The sequence below is a fragment of the Notamacropus eugenii genome, chromosome 2 (genome assembly GCF_028372415.1).
Source record: "Notamacropus eugenii isolate mMacEug1 chromosome 2, mMacEug1.pri_v2, whole genome shotgun sequence".
NCBI lineage: Eukaryota > Metazoa > Chordata > Mammalia > Diprotodontia > Macropodidae > Notamacropus > Notamacropus eugenii.
In genome coordinates this window covers 31,451,663-31,468,784 of record NC_092873.1, presented here as the reverse complement: position 1 = coordinate 31,468,784, position 17,122 = coordinate 31,451,663, and the positions used below count along the sequence as shown (strand labels likewise).

Here is a 17,122-nt window from a genome sequence, read left to right as displayed (position 1 = left end):
TAAAATACTTTTCCAGAGAAACTAGGTAAAAATGGACTACAGAGATTGCAGAATGTGGAGTATTTAGTGGTGTTTCTTAGCCTTCTCAAGCAAGCATGGTCTCTAGTGGGCTCCCTGGCCAAGTCCCTGATAAAGGCAGCCTGAGTGATAGGGGGCAGAGTCAAAATGACAGAGTAGAAAGAAGAAGCTGTGGAAGCGCCCCACATAGCCCATAAAATACTTGCAAGTATGACTAAACAAATTCTGGAGCAGCAGAAACCATAAAAGGACAGAGAATTGCAGCCCAAGACAGCCGGGAAAGCCACCAGGAAAGTGTTATCACAGAAGATGCAGAGTAGCACACAGCCCAGGGTGGACGGCATGATGGGGCAGGGACGAGATATGGAAGAGGTTTCAGGGAGCCACCAGCTGCAGCATTTTCCAAATTGCTCAATCCACAAATGACAAAGACAGTTTCAAAGGTCATGAAAAAGCTCCTTTGCCAAGGAGAAAGGAATGTGGAATGCTTTACAAAGCAGAATTAGCCTAATGGAAAAGGAGGTTCAGAAGCTCACTGAAGAAAATAGTTGCATAATCATTAGAATGGAGCAGATGGAAGTGAATGAGTGTATGGGAAACCAAGAAATTACAAAACAAATCCAAAAGAATGAAAAAATAGTAGATAATTTGAAATATCTCACTGGAAAAACAACTGACCTGGAAAACAGATCCAGAAGAGACAATTTAAAACGTATGGACTACCGGAAATGCATGAACAAAAGAAGAGCCTAGACAGCATTTTTCATGAAATTATCGAGGAAAACTGCCTTGATATTCTAGAACCAGAGGGTAAAATAAAAAATTGAGAGAAACCACCAATCACTTCCTGAAAGAGATCCGAAAAGAGAAACTGCTAGGAATACTTCAGCCAAATTTCAGAGTTCCTAGGTCGAGGAGAAAGTGTTGCAAGCACCTAGAAAGAAACAATTCGAGTATGGTGGAAATACAGTCAGCATAACAGAAGATCTAACACCTTCTACATTAAGGGATCAAAGGGCTTGGAATATAATATTCCAGAATTCAAGAGAATTAGGATTAAAACCAAGAATCACCTAAAGGGCAAAACTGAGGATAATATTTCAGTGGAAAAAAATGGGTATTCAATGAAATAGAGGATTTTCAAGCCTTTTAGATGAAAAGACCAGAAATGAATAGAAAATCTGAATTTTAAACACAGGAATCAAGACAAACATGCAAAGGTAAACAGAAAACAGAAATCACAAGGCACATTCTAAAGTTCAAATCATTACATTCTTACATGGAAAGATAATATTTGTAACTCTTGAGCCTTTTCTCAGTATTTGTGTAGTTGTACAGATTGTGCCACACATACTCACATTTGTCTGGAAAGAGAGAGAGAGACAGTGAGAGAGAGAGAGAAAGAGAGAGAGAGAGAGAGAGAGAGAGAGAGAGAGAGAGAGAGAGAGAGAGAGAGAGAGAGAGAGAGAGAGAACAGGGTGAATTGAATAAGAAGGGATGATATCTATAGAAATAAAATTAAGAGGTGAGATAGGAATATATTGGGAGGAGAAAGGGAGAAATGATATGGGGGAAATTATCTCACATAAAAGAGGTAAAAATATATTTTTTCAATTGAGAAGAAAAGGGAGGAAGTTGAGAGGGAAAAAGTGAAGCTTACTCTCTTTATATTAAGCTTCAGGAGGGAATAACATGCTCCTTCAATTTGGTATGAAAATCTATCTTACACTACAGGAAAGTAGAGGAGAAGGTGATAAGTGGGGTGTGGGGCGATGATAGAATGGGGGACAAATGAGCGCGGGGATATGTGGGGGGATGATAAAAGGAAGGGCAGATGGAAGGAGGGAGTAACTAGAAGTAAACTCTTTTGGGGAGAGACAAGGTCAAAAGAGAGAATAGAATAAATAGGGGGCAGGATGGATGGAGGGAAATATAGTTAGTCTTACACAGCATGACTATTATGGAAGTCTTTTGCAAAACTATACACATATAGCCTATATTGAATTGCTTTCCTTCTCAGTGTGGATGGGTGGGGAGGGAGGAAGGGAGAGAAGATGGAACTCAAAGCTTTAGGAAGGAATGTTGAGAACTGTTTGGCATATAACTGGGAAATAAGAAATATAGTTAATGTTATATAGAAATCTATCTTGCCCTACCAGAAAAGAGAGAAGATGGGGATAAGTGAAGGGAGGGGTGCGATAGAAGGGAGGGCATATTGAGGGAAAGGGCAATCAGAATACCAAGTATTATGGGATGGGGGAGGGGAGAGATGAGGAGAAAATTTGGAACTCAAAACATTGTGGAAATGAATGTTGACAACTAAAATTAATAAAAAAAACTTAAAAAAAATATATGTGTAGTGCAATTTTTCCCAGAAGAAATTTCCAAACTACGGAGCTAAGAAAAGACCTTTAGCAATGGCCAAGACAATAGCACCTTTCTAAGTAAAATAAAAAGAAGAAGAAGAAGAAGCAAAGAAGGAAACAAATTCATGAGTCACTCATCTTGTTGATTTAGTCCCGGAGGTTAAAGTTGTGCCTTAATAAAACCTTGTTGAGTAAAATTACCATATATACTATAACCTTATGAAACAAGGAAAAACGTTCTCGTTTTCACTGTGGAAATTCTATCTCCACAAGGATAGATAGGAAGAAATAGTAATTCTACTCATGCCTCACAGTCAAATTGTTTCCCTCCAAACTATTCTTAAAGAAAAATGTGTTTTGATTTGAAGATCCAGGTGAACCAACCCACTAGCATAAAGCTCCAAATACCTTCAGGTTCAACTCTACTAAATCGGCTTCTCTCTTCATTGAAGTCATTTCCAAGACATTGTTTTTCTCCTGAAGGGCTTCATTGGCCTGTTCCAAAATGTTAACCTTTTCCTGCTCCTGATGTAATTGCAGAGTCAAATTCTTATTGATATCCTTCAGGCGCTGTATTTGCCTTTTGAAGCCTCTTGGCTCTTGGAGCTGGGGAGAAATTACGGTACAGGCTCCCTGTGATCTGAGCTAGTTGGACACTTTAGTGAGTAAAATATTTTGATGAATACTTATCAGGCAGAGTAATGTTCCAGGAAATAGACCACACCAATAAAATATGTGACAGATGTACAGAAGTTGTATCCATAGAGTTGTACTCAACACGACATCCCAAGAAACCAGCTTCAACCATCACAAAACCCAATCACTAGCCTGTACATTATTGCAGTCCCCACAGTCACCAGCCCATCTTTCCTGCCATTTCTCACACTCCGTTTCTGTAGCATCCCTTAACATCTCCCCCAAGAAGCAGCAGAGACAACCACCTCATCTTCCAGGTCCATCACTTTCTCCTGGTACTCTTCCAGCCTGCCCTGCAGCTCCTCATGTTGGGTCTGCAGCTCGCTGAAGGACTGCTCCCGGATGTGCAGAGTGTCCTGGACCAGGGTGATCTGTCTCATGAGATCCAGGTTCTTCTGCTGCAAGGCATCCAATAGCGAGTCTCGCTGAGGCATAGTCACCTTTCCCTGTGAGAAATCAACTCCATAAGTCACCTCCATCCAACACAACAATTCCAGTGTTCACTTGTCCTTTCTTGGGCTGCTGTTTGATTGCTAATCATTTAATATCATGTAAACCTCGAGAAAGGGCAGAGCCTGAACTAATTGACTAGAGGTAGCCCCTTGGTCTCACAGATATCTCTTCTCTACTCTCTACTTCTCTACTCCCAGAATTCCCTTTACTGTGTCAACAAGGCAAGATGAAGTAGACCAGAGCATTCTGCTATTAATGACTACCAAGGACAAAGCTCCTCAAGAGAAGGCACTATCGTAAATATATATTTCATGGACATATGCTATGTTATGTCATTTTCATGGTAAAGAAAACAGATATCCTGGGTCATATTTCAATTAATTGTTTGTCTCCTCTCTTGTCTTACTGTATTTACCACTCATTCAGTTAAGAAAATTCTTTTGCATATTATGGTTAAACATTTATGGAAATCATAAATCTGAGTCCTGCATCAGGATTGTTCTAGCATGTGTTAAAGCCTTCTCATTCTTTTGAGCACACAATCCGAATTTACATTCCTGCTCCTTAGATATGCATGTTCTCTATCTTTGGCCAGCCTGAAGGGAAGAAACAATGTGAATTAAATGCCACCTAGCCTGTTTGCCTCTTTTAACCCAACTTTCAGGCAAACAATGTTTAAAACACAAACCAAAAACAGACAAATATTTGAGTGCTGACTATCATGTCTTAGGAGTACACATCTCATGCCTAATTTTCTGGTTTTCTCACACTAAATCTGGTCTTGTCAGTGTAGAGAATTGCATGTATATGAGCTAGGTCGAGCTCACTGGAAATGTGTATTACAGAATTTTCTGCGGAATACAGCAGTGAAGTGACTTCCTCAAGTTCACACAACCAGGAAGTGTCTGAGGTAAGATTGGAACTTAGGTGTTCCTGGGGCAGCTTGGTTGAACAAAATATAGAACCCTGGACTTCGAGTGATGAAGAAATGATTTCATATCTATCCACACACAGGTCTGCCAGAGTCTGACTCCAACATGAAAAGGGTTTTATTCTCTTTCTCCTGACACCATGAGGACACAGGTGGACCCATTGGATTGTGCCCATGCGAGCTTCACTACATGGCCATAGCAGTTGCCAGTCACACTTCTTTCTGGCTGCTCTGTGGGAAAGCTGCTTCCCACTTTCCTACCCTATTGCTCTCTATGTTTTCAGGCTGTGGACTCTACTGTGCTCCCTGTATTGTAGCCATACATCAACACTGGAAGAATACTGGTATTCACAAAGGGTTCTTTGGATGGAGGAGAAAAGGTCCCCAAAACCAACCAATGATTTCTAAAGGAATAAGAATTAAAGGGTTAGAAAAAGGAATACACTGGGAGAAAGGGAAAGGGAAAGGTACAATGAGGTAAATTATCTCACAACAAAGAATAAAGAATGAACTATAACAGTTGAGGGGAAGATGGAGGAGGTGGGAAACCTTAATCTTGAACCTTCACCGTGAACCTTATTCTCCTCTGTACTGACTCAAGCAAGGAATGGCACCAGAAGGAATAACTCAGTTATGTATAGAAATCCATCTCACACTGTTGGAAAATCGAACGGGGAAGGGCTAGGAGAAGGGGGTGCTTCTCATTGAAGAGAGAGAGGTGGAGGCAGGAATCAGAAGCAGTTCATGTTCAAGGAGGGATAAATGTTACACACACTCCTACAAGCTTGGTTATAAAAAGATGATGGGGGCTTTTAGTCGTTACAGAAAACACTGGACTAGGTGGTGACGGGGGGATGGACACAGTCTATCTAAAAAGCCTGATTTTGGGGGAAGAGAAATTTCATAATTTGTTAGGTTTGGAAAGTTCTCGGGGAAATCCTTATTTGGTGGAGAGATTTTGAAAACCATACAAGATTTGGTGCTTTGAAATTTGGCATTGGAGTACCATGAATGAGGAAATTGAGTCTTAAGAAAATTTTGTTTTGGTGGAAGAACAAGAAAAGCATCCTTTAGAAAGATTCATTTTTCTGTATTTGGGTCACCAAACAGGAGAAATAGCATACACTTCCATAAGAAAAATAAGGGTATGAAGGCTGCATGGTAATTTTAAATTGTGTCAAGATCAAGTTTGTAGCAGAATTGACAAAAGATAGAAGATTTCTACATAAAGACGGCAAGAAGTTCCTTTTTTGAAGATGACTTAGATGAGCATGCAGATCAGAAATCTGCCTCAGACTGTGTCTCCCCCAACCCCTAGACTGCTGTGTGAGATGAGACTTCTAAATGTGCAATTATATTTTATCTTTTTCTTTTGGGTCTCTATATCTGTCCTTACCAAAGGGACTGCCCCTTTGACTTATTAATGCGTTGATCATCATCTTCTCTTTCCCTCTTTCTACATTTGTTGAGAACAATCTATTCTTGCTTAAAAGGGAGATGGATGGAAGGAAGGTTGTGTATGGAAAAGAGAGTGAGATAGCATTCATCAGAATGGAGACAGATGTGGAAAAAAGATTTGAATACATAAAAGAGGATGAATTGGGAGGAATGAGTACAATTTTTCTCTCCACAGAAATTACGTAATATATGAAATGAAACCAAAAGGGATCCATACAGGCCAGAGAGTTTTGACTTGCAAGAAATACAGGAAAATAAACTAACTGTAGGAGACACTATCAACGTGAATTAGTGCTAGATTATTTTCTAGCAGAGGAAGCGGGAAATTTGAGCAATATCATGGAGAAATCATTTCCCTAAGTTCAGAATAGCCATCAGTAGAATGGGAGACATAAGGAAGGAGTTATGTTTCACAGAGAAGGTAACACACAAAGCAAAGGTCCAACTGGTCTGGAACTTGTTTTGAGGTTAGAAGGCAGCTAAGTAGAATAAATGTGAAGTGTAGCTTGGAATTCTCATGAATAAGAAGCTAAGAAATGTTGATTTCTCTTCTAGGAAAGCTAAAGGTTCATTTTCACGGTCATCCCATACCTGTAGGTATGGGAAGGGAGAACATGGTATTGGAAACTATACACCCTGTATTACCTAGTCAATGAGGTCCTAGGGGACAGACTTTGTAGTCAGGTAAAGGTTTTTAAGGCTTACTTTTGTTTCTGGAGGCTGTTCTATTCACCCCTCCAGAGTGTGAATAAGTTATTTCTCATGGTCTTGCCTCAGAAGCTGGTGTTTGGCTGAGGTCATCAATGGGCTGGGCCCGTTATCCCTGGGCCCAAATGTCAGCTACCCTTACAAGCCTAGCCCTCCATTGTCTTACCTCCAGGGAACCTTCAACTACTGCCCATTCTTCATGCTAGCAAAATGCTTTTTTATTGGTTTCTGCTGTCCTGATGCCAACTTATTGGTCACGCCCTTCAAGACCCTCCATAAATCCATTCTCCACTCACCCCAGACTACTGGAGCATGCCTAGATCCCTACCACAGTCTTTCTGAATATAAGACCCAACTTGCCTCCATGATAGTGCTCAGATTCCATCTGGACCTTATCACCAGGGTTCAGTTTCTAACTGGTCCATGTGTAAGTCACAAATGTACATGTCCCTAACCAGTCTACCCCAAATGGAAGACCTATAATCAACTTTTTCTCTGGCTGTCAAAGAAGGCTTGGTTCAGTTTATCTGGGAAGGGCAGGGGTTTGCTATTTCAGGTTCCGACCACCCCCAAACCTCAACACAATGACTTGCCCAAGGTCACATAGCAACGAAGAGTCCAGTGCAGGATTTCAACCTGGCTATTATTGCTTCTATAATGAAAAGTTTCTAACAGCACTTACATGCTGCTTTAAGGTTTACACAGCATTTTCTGGAGCTAATCTCCTTCTTTCCTCCACATATTCCTAGCACTTAGAAGCTATGACTGTTTTTGAACAGATTTTTCTTTGACGTACTAGGAAATGGTGGCTGAGAAATCTCAGGGGCCCGTACCAGGTTGGAAGGGGGAGATGGGTCCTCCCACCCGGGAGGTTGCCTCGCCGCTTCTGGGCCAGCTGAAGAGAACCAGGCAGGCCTGGGCTGAAGCAGGCCCAGGGACCAGGGTGAGGGCCTCTCAAGTGACCCCCGAGGCAAGGAGACAAGAAAGGCAGGAAAGTCCTTGTGATTCTGAGTGTTGAGCCACTGGCAATCTGCTGTACTAAGGGCGCTACACTGGGGAAGGGGGAAGGTAGGTCCCTGGGACCTCCATGGTCTCACCCGATCTGTGTTCCCTGAGTGCCAGGGATGGAGGGCACTGGGCCAGGCAAGGTAGCTGCTGTGTCCAGCGATGCCATGGCAGAACGCTCCGCTACACTGTTTCCAGATGTGCACGGCACAGCCGACCAGCAGCACGACAGCCAAAGCGCACAGCAGCTCCCAGACTAGTGTTGGCCACTCTCCTGGCCCCTTGTCCCACCAATTGGCCCCCCACCACCCCTCCTCCCACCGTAACGCCCCCAAATTTCCCATCCCCCACCACATAACACCCTGGAAGCACACTGCCTCCCACTAAGGCTTGTGCTCCCACTCAGTCTCCGGCCCCCTTGGCAGCTTCAGGGTCACCAGGGTACTTTAAGGACCTCCAATCCACCTCCTCTGTGGATCCTGAAGACAACTGAGGGCTCCCAGTGAACCGTGCACAAACGGGAACCAGGCAACCAACGAACGTTCCAAGTTCCCCAAGACACAGGCTCAACCTAGGCACTGGAATGCCAGAGCCTATATGCCCTTGAGCCCCACCCCCTCAGTTCTAAGGATGGGGCATCTTAACTGATCTAATCACTCCTACCCCTTGAATGGATTGGAGACAGTTCTGCCCCACCCAGTCCAATGGACTTCACTGAACCAGCCCCAGTGTCCCCAGTCAACCACAACTACCAACCCCAGGGACCTGGCCACACAGGAGCCTCCTTCCTCACCCCCAGGGTTCCCTCAGTCAACTGAGCCCCCAGTTGAATTCTCTAGGACCACCGAAGACAGGTCAGATCTGGTCAGATTTTCCCATGTCCTAACCCTCCTAACGCATGATGACAATCTCTGTACACCTCCCTTGAGTCCAACTTGTTGACCCCCTCAGGGGTACCCAAGCAGGGTTCTGCAGCAGCAGTATCCTCATCAGGAACACCACCATCACTAGACAAAGGTGCTAGAGGAGGTTGGAAGAAGCTCACATTTGGAAATGGGGACTCAGGGATGATTCCCTGGTCAGACCTCTCTTAATCAGGGTGCTTCTCTTTTCATTCCTTATTTATCCTCTATATAGTTTGCTTTGCATATCGTTATTTGCATGTAGTCTCCTCTGGTAGAATGTGAGCTACATTCATGGCAGGCAATGTCTTTGGTCTTTTTTTGTTTTCCCAGTGCATCACCCATTACATGCTGGGTCATCTCCAGTCATCCTGATGAACATTTGGTCACTGGACCCAGAAGGCTCAGCAGGAGAAAGGGAGGTTGGTGAGGCGGTACGCCCTAACCTCGCTCAAAACATAGTCAACTGCAAGTCATGTCAACTTTACTCTGATGACATGGTCTTCTTCAAAAACTAAGGACAAACACAGACCTATGAGTAGACGTAGATGCTTGAATAGGGATGCAGCTAGCTGGGTACCTCAGTTCATCTTTTCGATTTTGTAGACCCCTACCTTCTCCTCTCCAAAGGAAGGTAAATTTGAATGGCCAGAGGGCCACCAATAAACGTGGGGTTAATTGGCTATATTTCTTTCTTTCTTTCTCTTTCTTTCTTTTGTTCTGTCTTTCTATCTTTCTTCCTTCCTTCCTTCCATTCTTTCTTTTCCTCTTTCTTCATTTCTCTCTTTTTTATTCCTTCCTTCCTTCCTTTCTGTCTCTCTGTCTGTCTGTCTGTCTTACTTTCTGTCTTTCTTTCACTTTCCTTCTTTTCTTGCTTCCTTCCCTCCTTCCTTAAATTCTTCCTTCTTTTCTTCTTTCTTTCCTTCCTTCCGTCTCTGTCTCTCTGTCTTTCTCTCTCTCTCTCCCCAAACCTTAAAGCAAGTACACTCATACATGGCACACCAATATGTCCCTGACCAAACTCCACTTAATATTTTTCTGAACCTTCTTGGTTTAAATGATTATCAGTAGTCACTGTTGCTCTTTCCCTCCAGTCGTATTTACTCTTATTTTTTTCTTTTGATCATTACAATGGCCATTCCCTGATTATTTCTTAAAGAGTTCTATTCATTAAACATGCATAATCACTCTCTAAGAGAATTCCAGAATAGGACTTAGCAGAAAAAAACAACATCTCCCACTGCATCCCGGCCCATCTCCAGTTATCATGATTAATATCTTGTCACTGGATCCAGAAGGCTTAGGAGGAAAATACGAGGCTGGTGACCTTGCACAGCCCTCCCTCACTCAAAACAATGTCTAGTGCAAATCACGTTATCATTTCTCTGATGTCCTTCAGAGGCCTTGGAGTCCAAGTCCTTCCCAAACAAAGGAAGAATACAACAGGTAGAGTTTCAATAGGAGCCTCAGTTGTGTGGAAGAAGGTGCAGTAAGACTGCCAAAGAGACTTAGGGGGATTCTGTTTTAGATAGCTTGATCCATGGCTGGCCAAGGTGGGAGAGTACCAACTCTTGGGAGCATCTTTAGAGCTAAATAGATTAATGTTTGGTAGTATTCACTTGTCAATGCAAGTGATCCTGGGAGTTGCACTTAAGGACCTCATTTAAAGCTTATTCAATTTTTTTATGAAGATGGGACTAAGTATTTCATTTTCTCTCCTGTTGATCTGATCTATTTACATTTATATATATATTCATGTCTTTCTCTAAAATGGTTTCATACATTGGCACGTTATTAAGCATAATATCTCCTTTAAATTGCTTCAATTTTACATTAATTAGTTATAAAGATATCTTTACATTTTGTTTTTTACATATTTATCTTCAAATATATCCATCTCCCACGAAGAGACTTCCTTTAAAATAAAAGATTTTAGAATGTGTAGCACAACTAGCCAATACATCAAAAAGTTTTTACATTAAATCAATATTCCATACTGATAGACCCTTAATATTTCAAGGGAAGGAGGGAAATAAATTTTGATATCTCTTCTAAATGGATAAAGAGTTCATTAGACTTTCAGAGCATTCAGTTAAATTTCTATAGCAGTTCTTGACATTCATACAGTTCAATGATTGTGGACCTTGTTGAAGTGGTTCTTCATATGTCAATTTCTATTTAATCTTGTGTCTTCCCATGTAAAGGAGGATGATCAGAGAGTTTATGAACGATAAGGTGGGGCATTTAGCCACATTCCTAGCCTAATTCCTCAGGCTTCTCAAAGAGGTTCAAGGCAAAGTCCTGGGTAACTGTGTCCTTCAGTTAGGCTGAGCAGAGAAGAAGTGGAACTTCTATCAGGGTAGTAGCTTACTCATGTAGTTGGAAGTGCATGTGTTCTCTGTGAGTGCTTGCAGAAGTGTCTGTGTTCTCTGGGAGTGTGCTGGATACTGTCTGACTTTCTTTTGGCCCTTCTGTAGACACCAAGAAAGGGCTTGTGTCCCCTCCACCATCTGTTGGGATGGTGCTGGGAGCAGTGAAGGACAAGGCAGCTGAACCTGCCTCTGCTGCTGCCTGAGTATCCCATGCCACTAGTGTGGCCTTTCAAAGCTCTCTAGATCCTTGGCTGACTGTGGACTCTACTGGAGTCAAGAAGCATGGGAGGTTTATGGGAGAAATCAGGATCACTCTGGAGGATCTCTTAGGTGAAACTGAAGTTTTTTGGGGAAAATCCGCTGGTCCACTGGGTGTCTCAGATCTGAGCCCATTTGTGATCATGGCCACAATGAGAAGTGTACACAGAACGGTAGCTGAGCCTACAGAGATTTGAAATAGAATCTCTGACTGTGGAGCTCATCATGGGGATGCTGGTAGACTCTGCTGATTTTCTGGTAACATCAGACTCCCTAAGCCCATGAAATGTGCTCCTGGAAGAGAATGCTACAAGCAGAGGAGTTGGTTAGTTTATGCGGGCAGGTTTGGTGTTATTGTCACAGGGATATCCATTTTCTCTCAGTGGGATAATACCCAATCTCCTGAGCTACACTTTCCTCCCCCATGCACATCATGGGCACTTCCTCCCGTAGAGCACTCTCATCAGCCCTGCTCAGGCCTTGAACCTATGCTCTAGCCATTTCTTTTCAAGCCTCCTTACTTCCTTGATGCCCACACAAAAGACTGGTCTTGAAAGATTCAAGCTTAGTCTCCAGAAATTCAGCCCTGGCCTACCATGGTCCCCATAGGTGCATCACTCTCCTCATATATTTTTTCATCGAATCCAAGCTCATGCTTCATCTCACTCTCTCCTTTACCGTACACGGGTACACTTTCATCCCCCAGATCCTCTCCAGGTCTGGAAATTTGACCCAATCCTCTCTCTCATACTTCTCTAATGTCATGTGTCCATGTACTCCACTTGTTCCCCAGGTACCATTCCTTCATGATGAGGCACTCAGTTGCCTCTCACTGGTTACCACTCCTTTCTAGGCCTTGTCTCCCCCATTAGATGCAAATTCCTTGAAGGCTGGCTGCCTGAGGAGCTCCATTTCACACTGTTTCCCTATCTTTGCTGATATAAGCTGTGACCTTTGACAATGCAGAGATAAAGTTCCCAACAAGGCCAGTGCGGACTGCTAGGGCAGTTTGACCATCCAGGGTAGAAATGCTTTTGACTTTCAAGCCCGTGGGTAGTTTTCTGTGGTGCTGGAACAGTGACTTCAGCAAGCATTTTGAAAAGAAAACTAGCAGCACTGGTGCCTCTTTCAAGCAATTGCTCCCTTGGCCCAGTGGATAGTGCTTGGTCAGAGGGTGTCCACAGGACTAGTGCCATGTGTTATGGGGTTTTCTGAAGGGCAAAACAAGGTGGGATGGGTCCTGCTGGGTTGTGTCCGTGAGATGGCACCTTTGGAATCCTGGTCCTCCTCCAGCCCTGAGATCAGAGTGAAATCTGATAGAGTAACTGTGTTAGTGACCTTGATTGCAGTACAAGACAATGGATGCTTTGTGTCAATCTCCCATGGGGCTTTGGTGATTTTAAATGAACTTTGAATTTCAAAGAGGATGGTCTGGGTCACAGCAGACACACTTGAACCTCATCTCATATGGACAGGAGTCACTGTAGTTCCCCCTCCTACCCACTGCCAAGTGGAAGAAGGGTATATATCTCTGGCAGTCAGAATGGCCTCAGTACTTTTTGGAGTCTCCTCTGCAATTGTAGGAGGAGGTATGGCTGAGCTCAATTCAGCTGCTGTGTTGAGCCCTGGAGGAATTGAGTTGATACTTGTTATTGTCCTGCATGTAATCATGCTCTCTGTAGTCAGAGGAACCTCTGAGCTCCCTTCTGTCTGCTTGTGAAACAATATGAGCATCAGTCACCACAAAAGTTGAGCCTGCCATGGTGATCAATGAACCTCCAGGATTAGTGTTTGAGAACAGTTGATCTTCAGTAGAAGTGGTAGTCTATGGTTCAGTTGTGCTTTTGTCTGACACTCTACTTGGAATCTCGGGGCTGAGAGTGACCACAGGACAGAGAGGGCCAATATCTGGGATTTTGGTGATAAAGGTGATATCCGGCCTTGGGACAGTTGAGCTGATGTTCACCGTGGTGAGATAACTGGCTTCAGCTTCAGTAGATGAGGGGGAAACTGTGCTTTGTCCAGGGAAAACCATGCAAGTGGTGCTGGTAGTAAGAAGCAGTGCTGAGTTCACTTGAGATTCTGTGCTGTGCCCTGTAAGAGTCATAGCGATATCCCCAGCCTTCTTCTTCAATGGAGACTGGAGATTTTTTGTTGCAATCACCAGTGGAAGTAAGCCACGAGTGGTACCTAACCCCCTTGGTACTTCTCCCATAAAAGCAGCTGAGGACATAGGAGATACAGGTAAAGGAGTGATCAGTGAAGCACCTGTGCTACTTTCTCCCACTGTACCCAGAAGCTCTTGGTTGGGAGGGGACTCGAGATAAAAAGACACCATATCTGTGACCCTGCTGCTGAGGATGACACTTAGGCTTTCAGTTCCAGGAATATTTAAGCTCATAGCCTTAGACTTGTAAGTATCCTCAGAGATGGTGACTGTAGACAAAGGAGAGAAGGTCTGGGGCAAAGTAGACATAATATCTACCAATCCTGTTGACATATGTGGCTTCAGTAGAGGTCAAGAACCAGGGAACCTCTGTTTTTATTTCAGGCAGAGCCCCAGCAATGCTGGTGATGGAGATAGCAGGTGCTGGTGAAGTGAATACCAAGGATGAGTCTGATTCTCCTTCAAGCCTGACCCCGGACGTACTTGGAGAGTGGCAAGGAGTACTGTAGCCAGCTAACTCTGCCCTAGACCCTCACAAAGGAGTTGAGATGTAGTGAGCTGTACTCTCAGCCAGAAGAAACATCCCTGGGATGAGTGTGCCAGCCTGTGATGCTGCAGTGCTACATGATCTGATGGTCTCCCACACTGATGTGCTACTAGAGGCCAAACTGCCATGTCAATGTCCACTGTCACCTAGTTCTGAAGTCATTCATTGGTGCAACAGAGGGAGTGCCTCCTTCAGGGGGTGTGAAATCTGTCCTGTTGGACAAGTGCCTGTTAGAAATCTTGAATTTGGTGTCTTGTACACATCTGAAATGCAACACATCCAAAATTCTACTCATTGCCCCTCCCTGTAAACCTTCATTTTATCTCAGTTTCTCAATTTCAGGCTATCACCATCTTCCTAATCACCCAGGCTCACAGTTCAAGATTACTCTCTTTCACTCCCAATCCCATGTCTAATCTGGTGAAAAGGAATACAGATTTTGCTCTCCTGACACCTCTGCTATATGCTCCTTCACTCCTGTGACCCTATCATCATCCTGGTGCAAGCCCACATTACCTCATTCCTGGACTATTGCATTAGCCTTCTGGTGGGTTTTCTTGTCATAAGATACTCTTGTCCATCCTCCACTCAGCCACCAAAATGATTTTCCTAAAGCCCAGGTCTCCCCATGCCATTTTATCATTGAATGAAATACAATGGCTTTCTGTTACCCTCAAGAATCAAATAGAAAGTGCTGGTTGGCATTCAGAGACATTCACAGGCTGCCCCCCCTTTTATTTGCCAATCCTCTTGTAGTGACACTGGCCTTCTTGCTCTTCCTTGCATTGCCTCACCATCTCCCAACTTAGCACATTTTCGCCGACTGTCTTCCATCCCTGGAGTCCTTTCCCTCCTCATTTTACTAACTTCCTTCAAGCCCCTGTTAAGATTCCCCCCTTCCTGTAGAAAGGTATTCCTTTCCTGTCTATAGGAAGGTGTGATCTTAATAGACATGATGCCCTTGATTCTTAAGGGATCACTATTAATTCTAGTGTCCTTCTTTTATTGATAATCTCCGATTTATCAGGTATTTACCTCATCCTCCCACAGGACTTGTCAAGAGGCCAGCTCTCAGCTCATCAGGAAAGACATCCCTGATGCAATTTCACTGGGCTCTGAGAGAGCTGTGTGGCCTGTTGGAGTAGCTCTCACGCTAGGGTCCTGGTGGAGAAGGCAGAATCAGCACTGCATGTAGCCACTGGTGTAACAGAAACAGTATACTTCTCAAAAGCTGTGGGCTATGTAGGTTCAGTCGCAAGTGATACAAGTGGGATTCTCTGAGCTCATCACACTTCTTTCAGAGAGTGAAAAGAAAGTCCTGGAGTAACTGGTCTCTTCACTGAGGCTGGGCAGACAAGAGTTGGAGATCATATAAAGCCATTCAAGTTACTCCTTGACCTGTGGGCTGCTTGTCTTAGAGTATCATGTGGTCTATAGGAAATTGTTGCCCACTCTTTTACACTCCATTGACTTTTCTATAGACACCAAGAAAGTTCGTGTGTCTCTTCCAGGAGATGTTGGCATGATTCTGGGAGCAATGGAGGACAGGGCACTGACCCTGACTGTGTTACTGTCTAGGGCAGGCATCCTACTTTTCTGGGGTGATTCACATCATAGACATATCTGGGTTTGGCCCAACTCCCATGGCACTGATGGATGTAGGATTTGAAGGTAGAGAAAAAAATGGGCCTGATTTCAATTCCTGTTATTCAGACAGAGACATGGGTAGAATCAAATCCAGTGGGCCATGGAGCCTGGGTGGTAGTGGGACTCTTCCTAGGGGATATTTCTGATAGAAGCATGTCCAAAGGGAATGCAGAAAACATTGTCCTGGCTGTACTTATCTTTAAAAGGACTGCTGGAGATTGAGCTGATTATGGCCTCTATTGGAGGCAAGGAAAGTATTGGGCTTTCAGCAAGCCCAAGGCATCTCCAGCCAATGTTTCATGTGATATTGAGGCTTCTGTGAAAGAGTACATGATTATTCTCTGTTTTGTAGGCCTGAAATCAACTGTGATGGTGGCCACAGTGAGAAGGTGGAGCTTCAATGGCTCTTGTACCTGGAGTTGTCTCTATGATGATCATCTCTGTTGCAGTGACAGAAATGGTATCTCTCTCAATAGAGACAATCTTGGGGATGCTGGTGGACCCTGTTTAGTCTCTTCCCAAGTCGGATCCACTGACATTATCCAATGTCACTATTCTTGAGTTGGAGAATTCTGTGCTTATGTAAGTTAGTTGGAGTTGACAGTTGGTTGAAGTGTGCCTAAGTGTTGAAGGACAAATTTTGGCCTCATTTAGACAGATTTTTATTGCCTCTTAACATGGCGCCTTCTATATTCAAGACATCTCCCAAACCACTGCCTCACTTTCCCCTGCATTCATTAGTTCAGCTTCAGTTCCTGGATAAGCCTTACCTATGGTGTAAGGATTCCATCAGAGACTGCTATACACTGCTATGCTAACCTTAGTGTGGCCACGTTTGTCTGTGAGGCCCATGTAAGTGAACCAATCCCATGACAAGATTCATTTTTGACTCATGCAGATCCCAGGACGACTTGCAGAACAGAGATAAGAGGAGAAGGTACTGATCCTTACTTGCAATTTTATTGATATCTGTGGCACAGGAATGAATTAGGATAGACAGTTAGACCCGGGGACAGCTAGATTGTTCAGTGGGATAGAGCACTGGTTCTGAAATCAGGACGACCTGAGTGAAATCCAGCCTCAGATATTTGACACTGGCCATGTGACCCTGGCAAAGACACTTAACCCCAACTCTCTTGCAAAAAGATAACAAATGAAAATTAAGCTCAGATTAACTGACTGATTGATACTTGCCCAAGCCCTTACCCACAATTCTCCAAAGTTGCTATTACCCTACAGGCTTCACTGGAGAAAGCAATTAGACAGGAAAATCTGGGTACCACATTTCAGGAAGTATGTCAAAGGAATATGATTCAATCTACACTGCTAACGCTTATCCTTGTGAGGCTTTGGTCAAAGGTTCACATCTACTTTAGAGTTTTCTCTACTTTAAAATATTTGTACTAGACAACTAAATTCCCTTCAAGTCCTAGTAATATGAGTCCATAAGCGCAAGCAGAATGGTGAATTGTTGGCCAAGTAAAGATGTTTGCCATTCCAGTCATGGCAAGAGATATGACTTCAGATGTAGCAGAAGATGAGGTGCTGTCAGTTCTTTCTCCTATATGAGTCACAGAGCTACTGCTGCTAAAAG

The 17,122-nt window shown here is 43.6% G+C and overlaps 1 protein-coding gene across 8 annotated transcripts in view; it reads right to left on the bottom strand.

Annotated features, from left to right (window-relative positions):
* LOC140524853 (golgin subfamily A member 3-like) overlaps positions 1–17,122 on the bottom strand; it is a 65,251-nt gene that overhangs the window by 7,065 nt on the left and 41,064 nt on the right. For 6 of the 8 annotated variants that reach the window (XM_072639694.1, XM_072639693.1, XM_072639691.1 and 3 more), the window contains 2 exons: positions 3,326–3,526; positions 2,793–2,990 (listed from right to left, as the gene is read on the bottom strand). In XM_072639694.1, coding sequence (XP_072495795.1) covers positions 2,793–2,990; positions 3,326–3,526 — 399 coding nt within the window. Of the gene's footprint in view, positions 1–2,792; positions 2,991–3,325; positions 3,527–7,727; positions 7,995–17,122 lie in introns of those variants that run through there. The other 2 variants (XM_072639690.1, XM_072639696.1) reach the window with 2 other exon arrangements.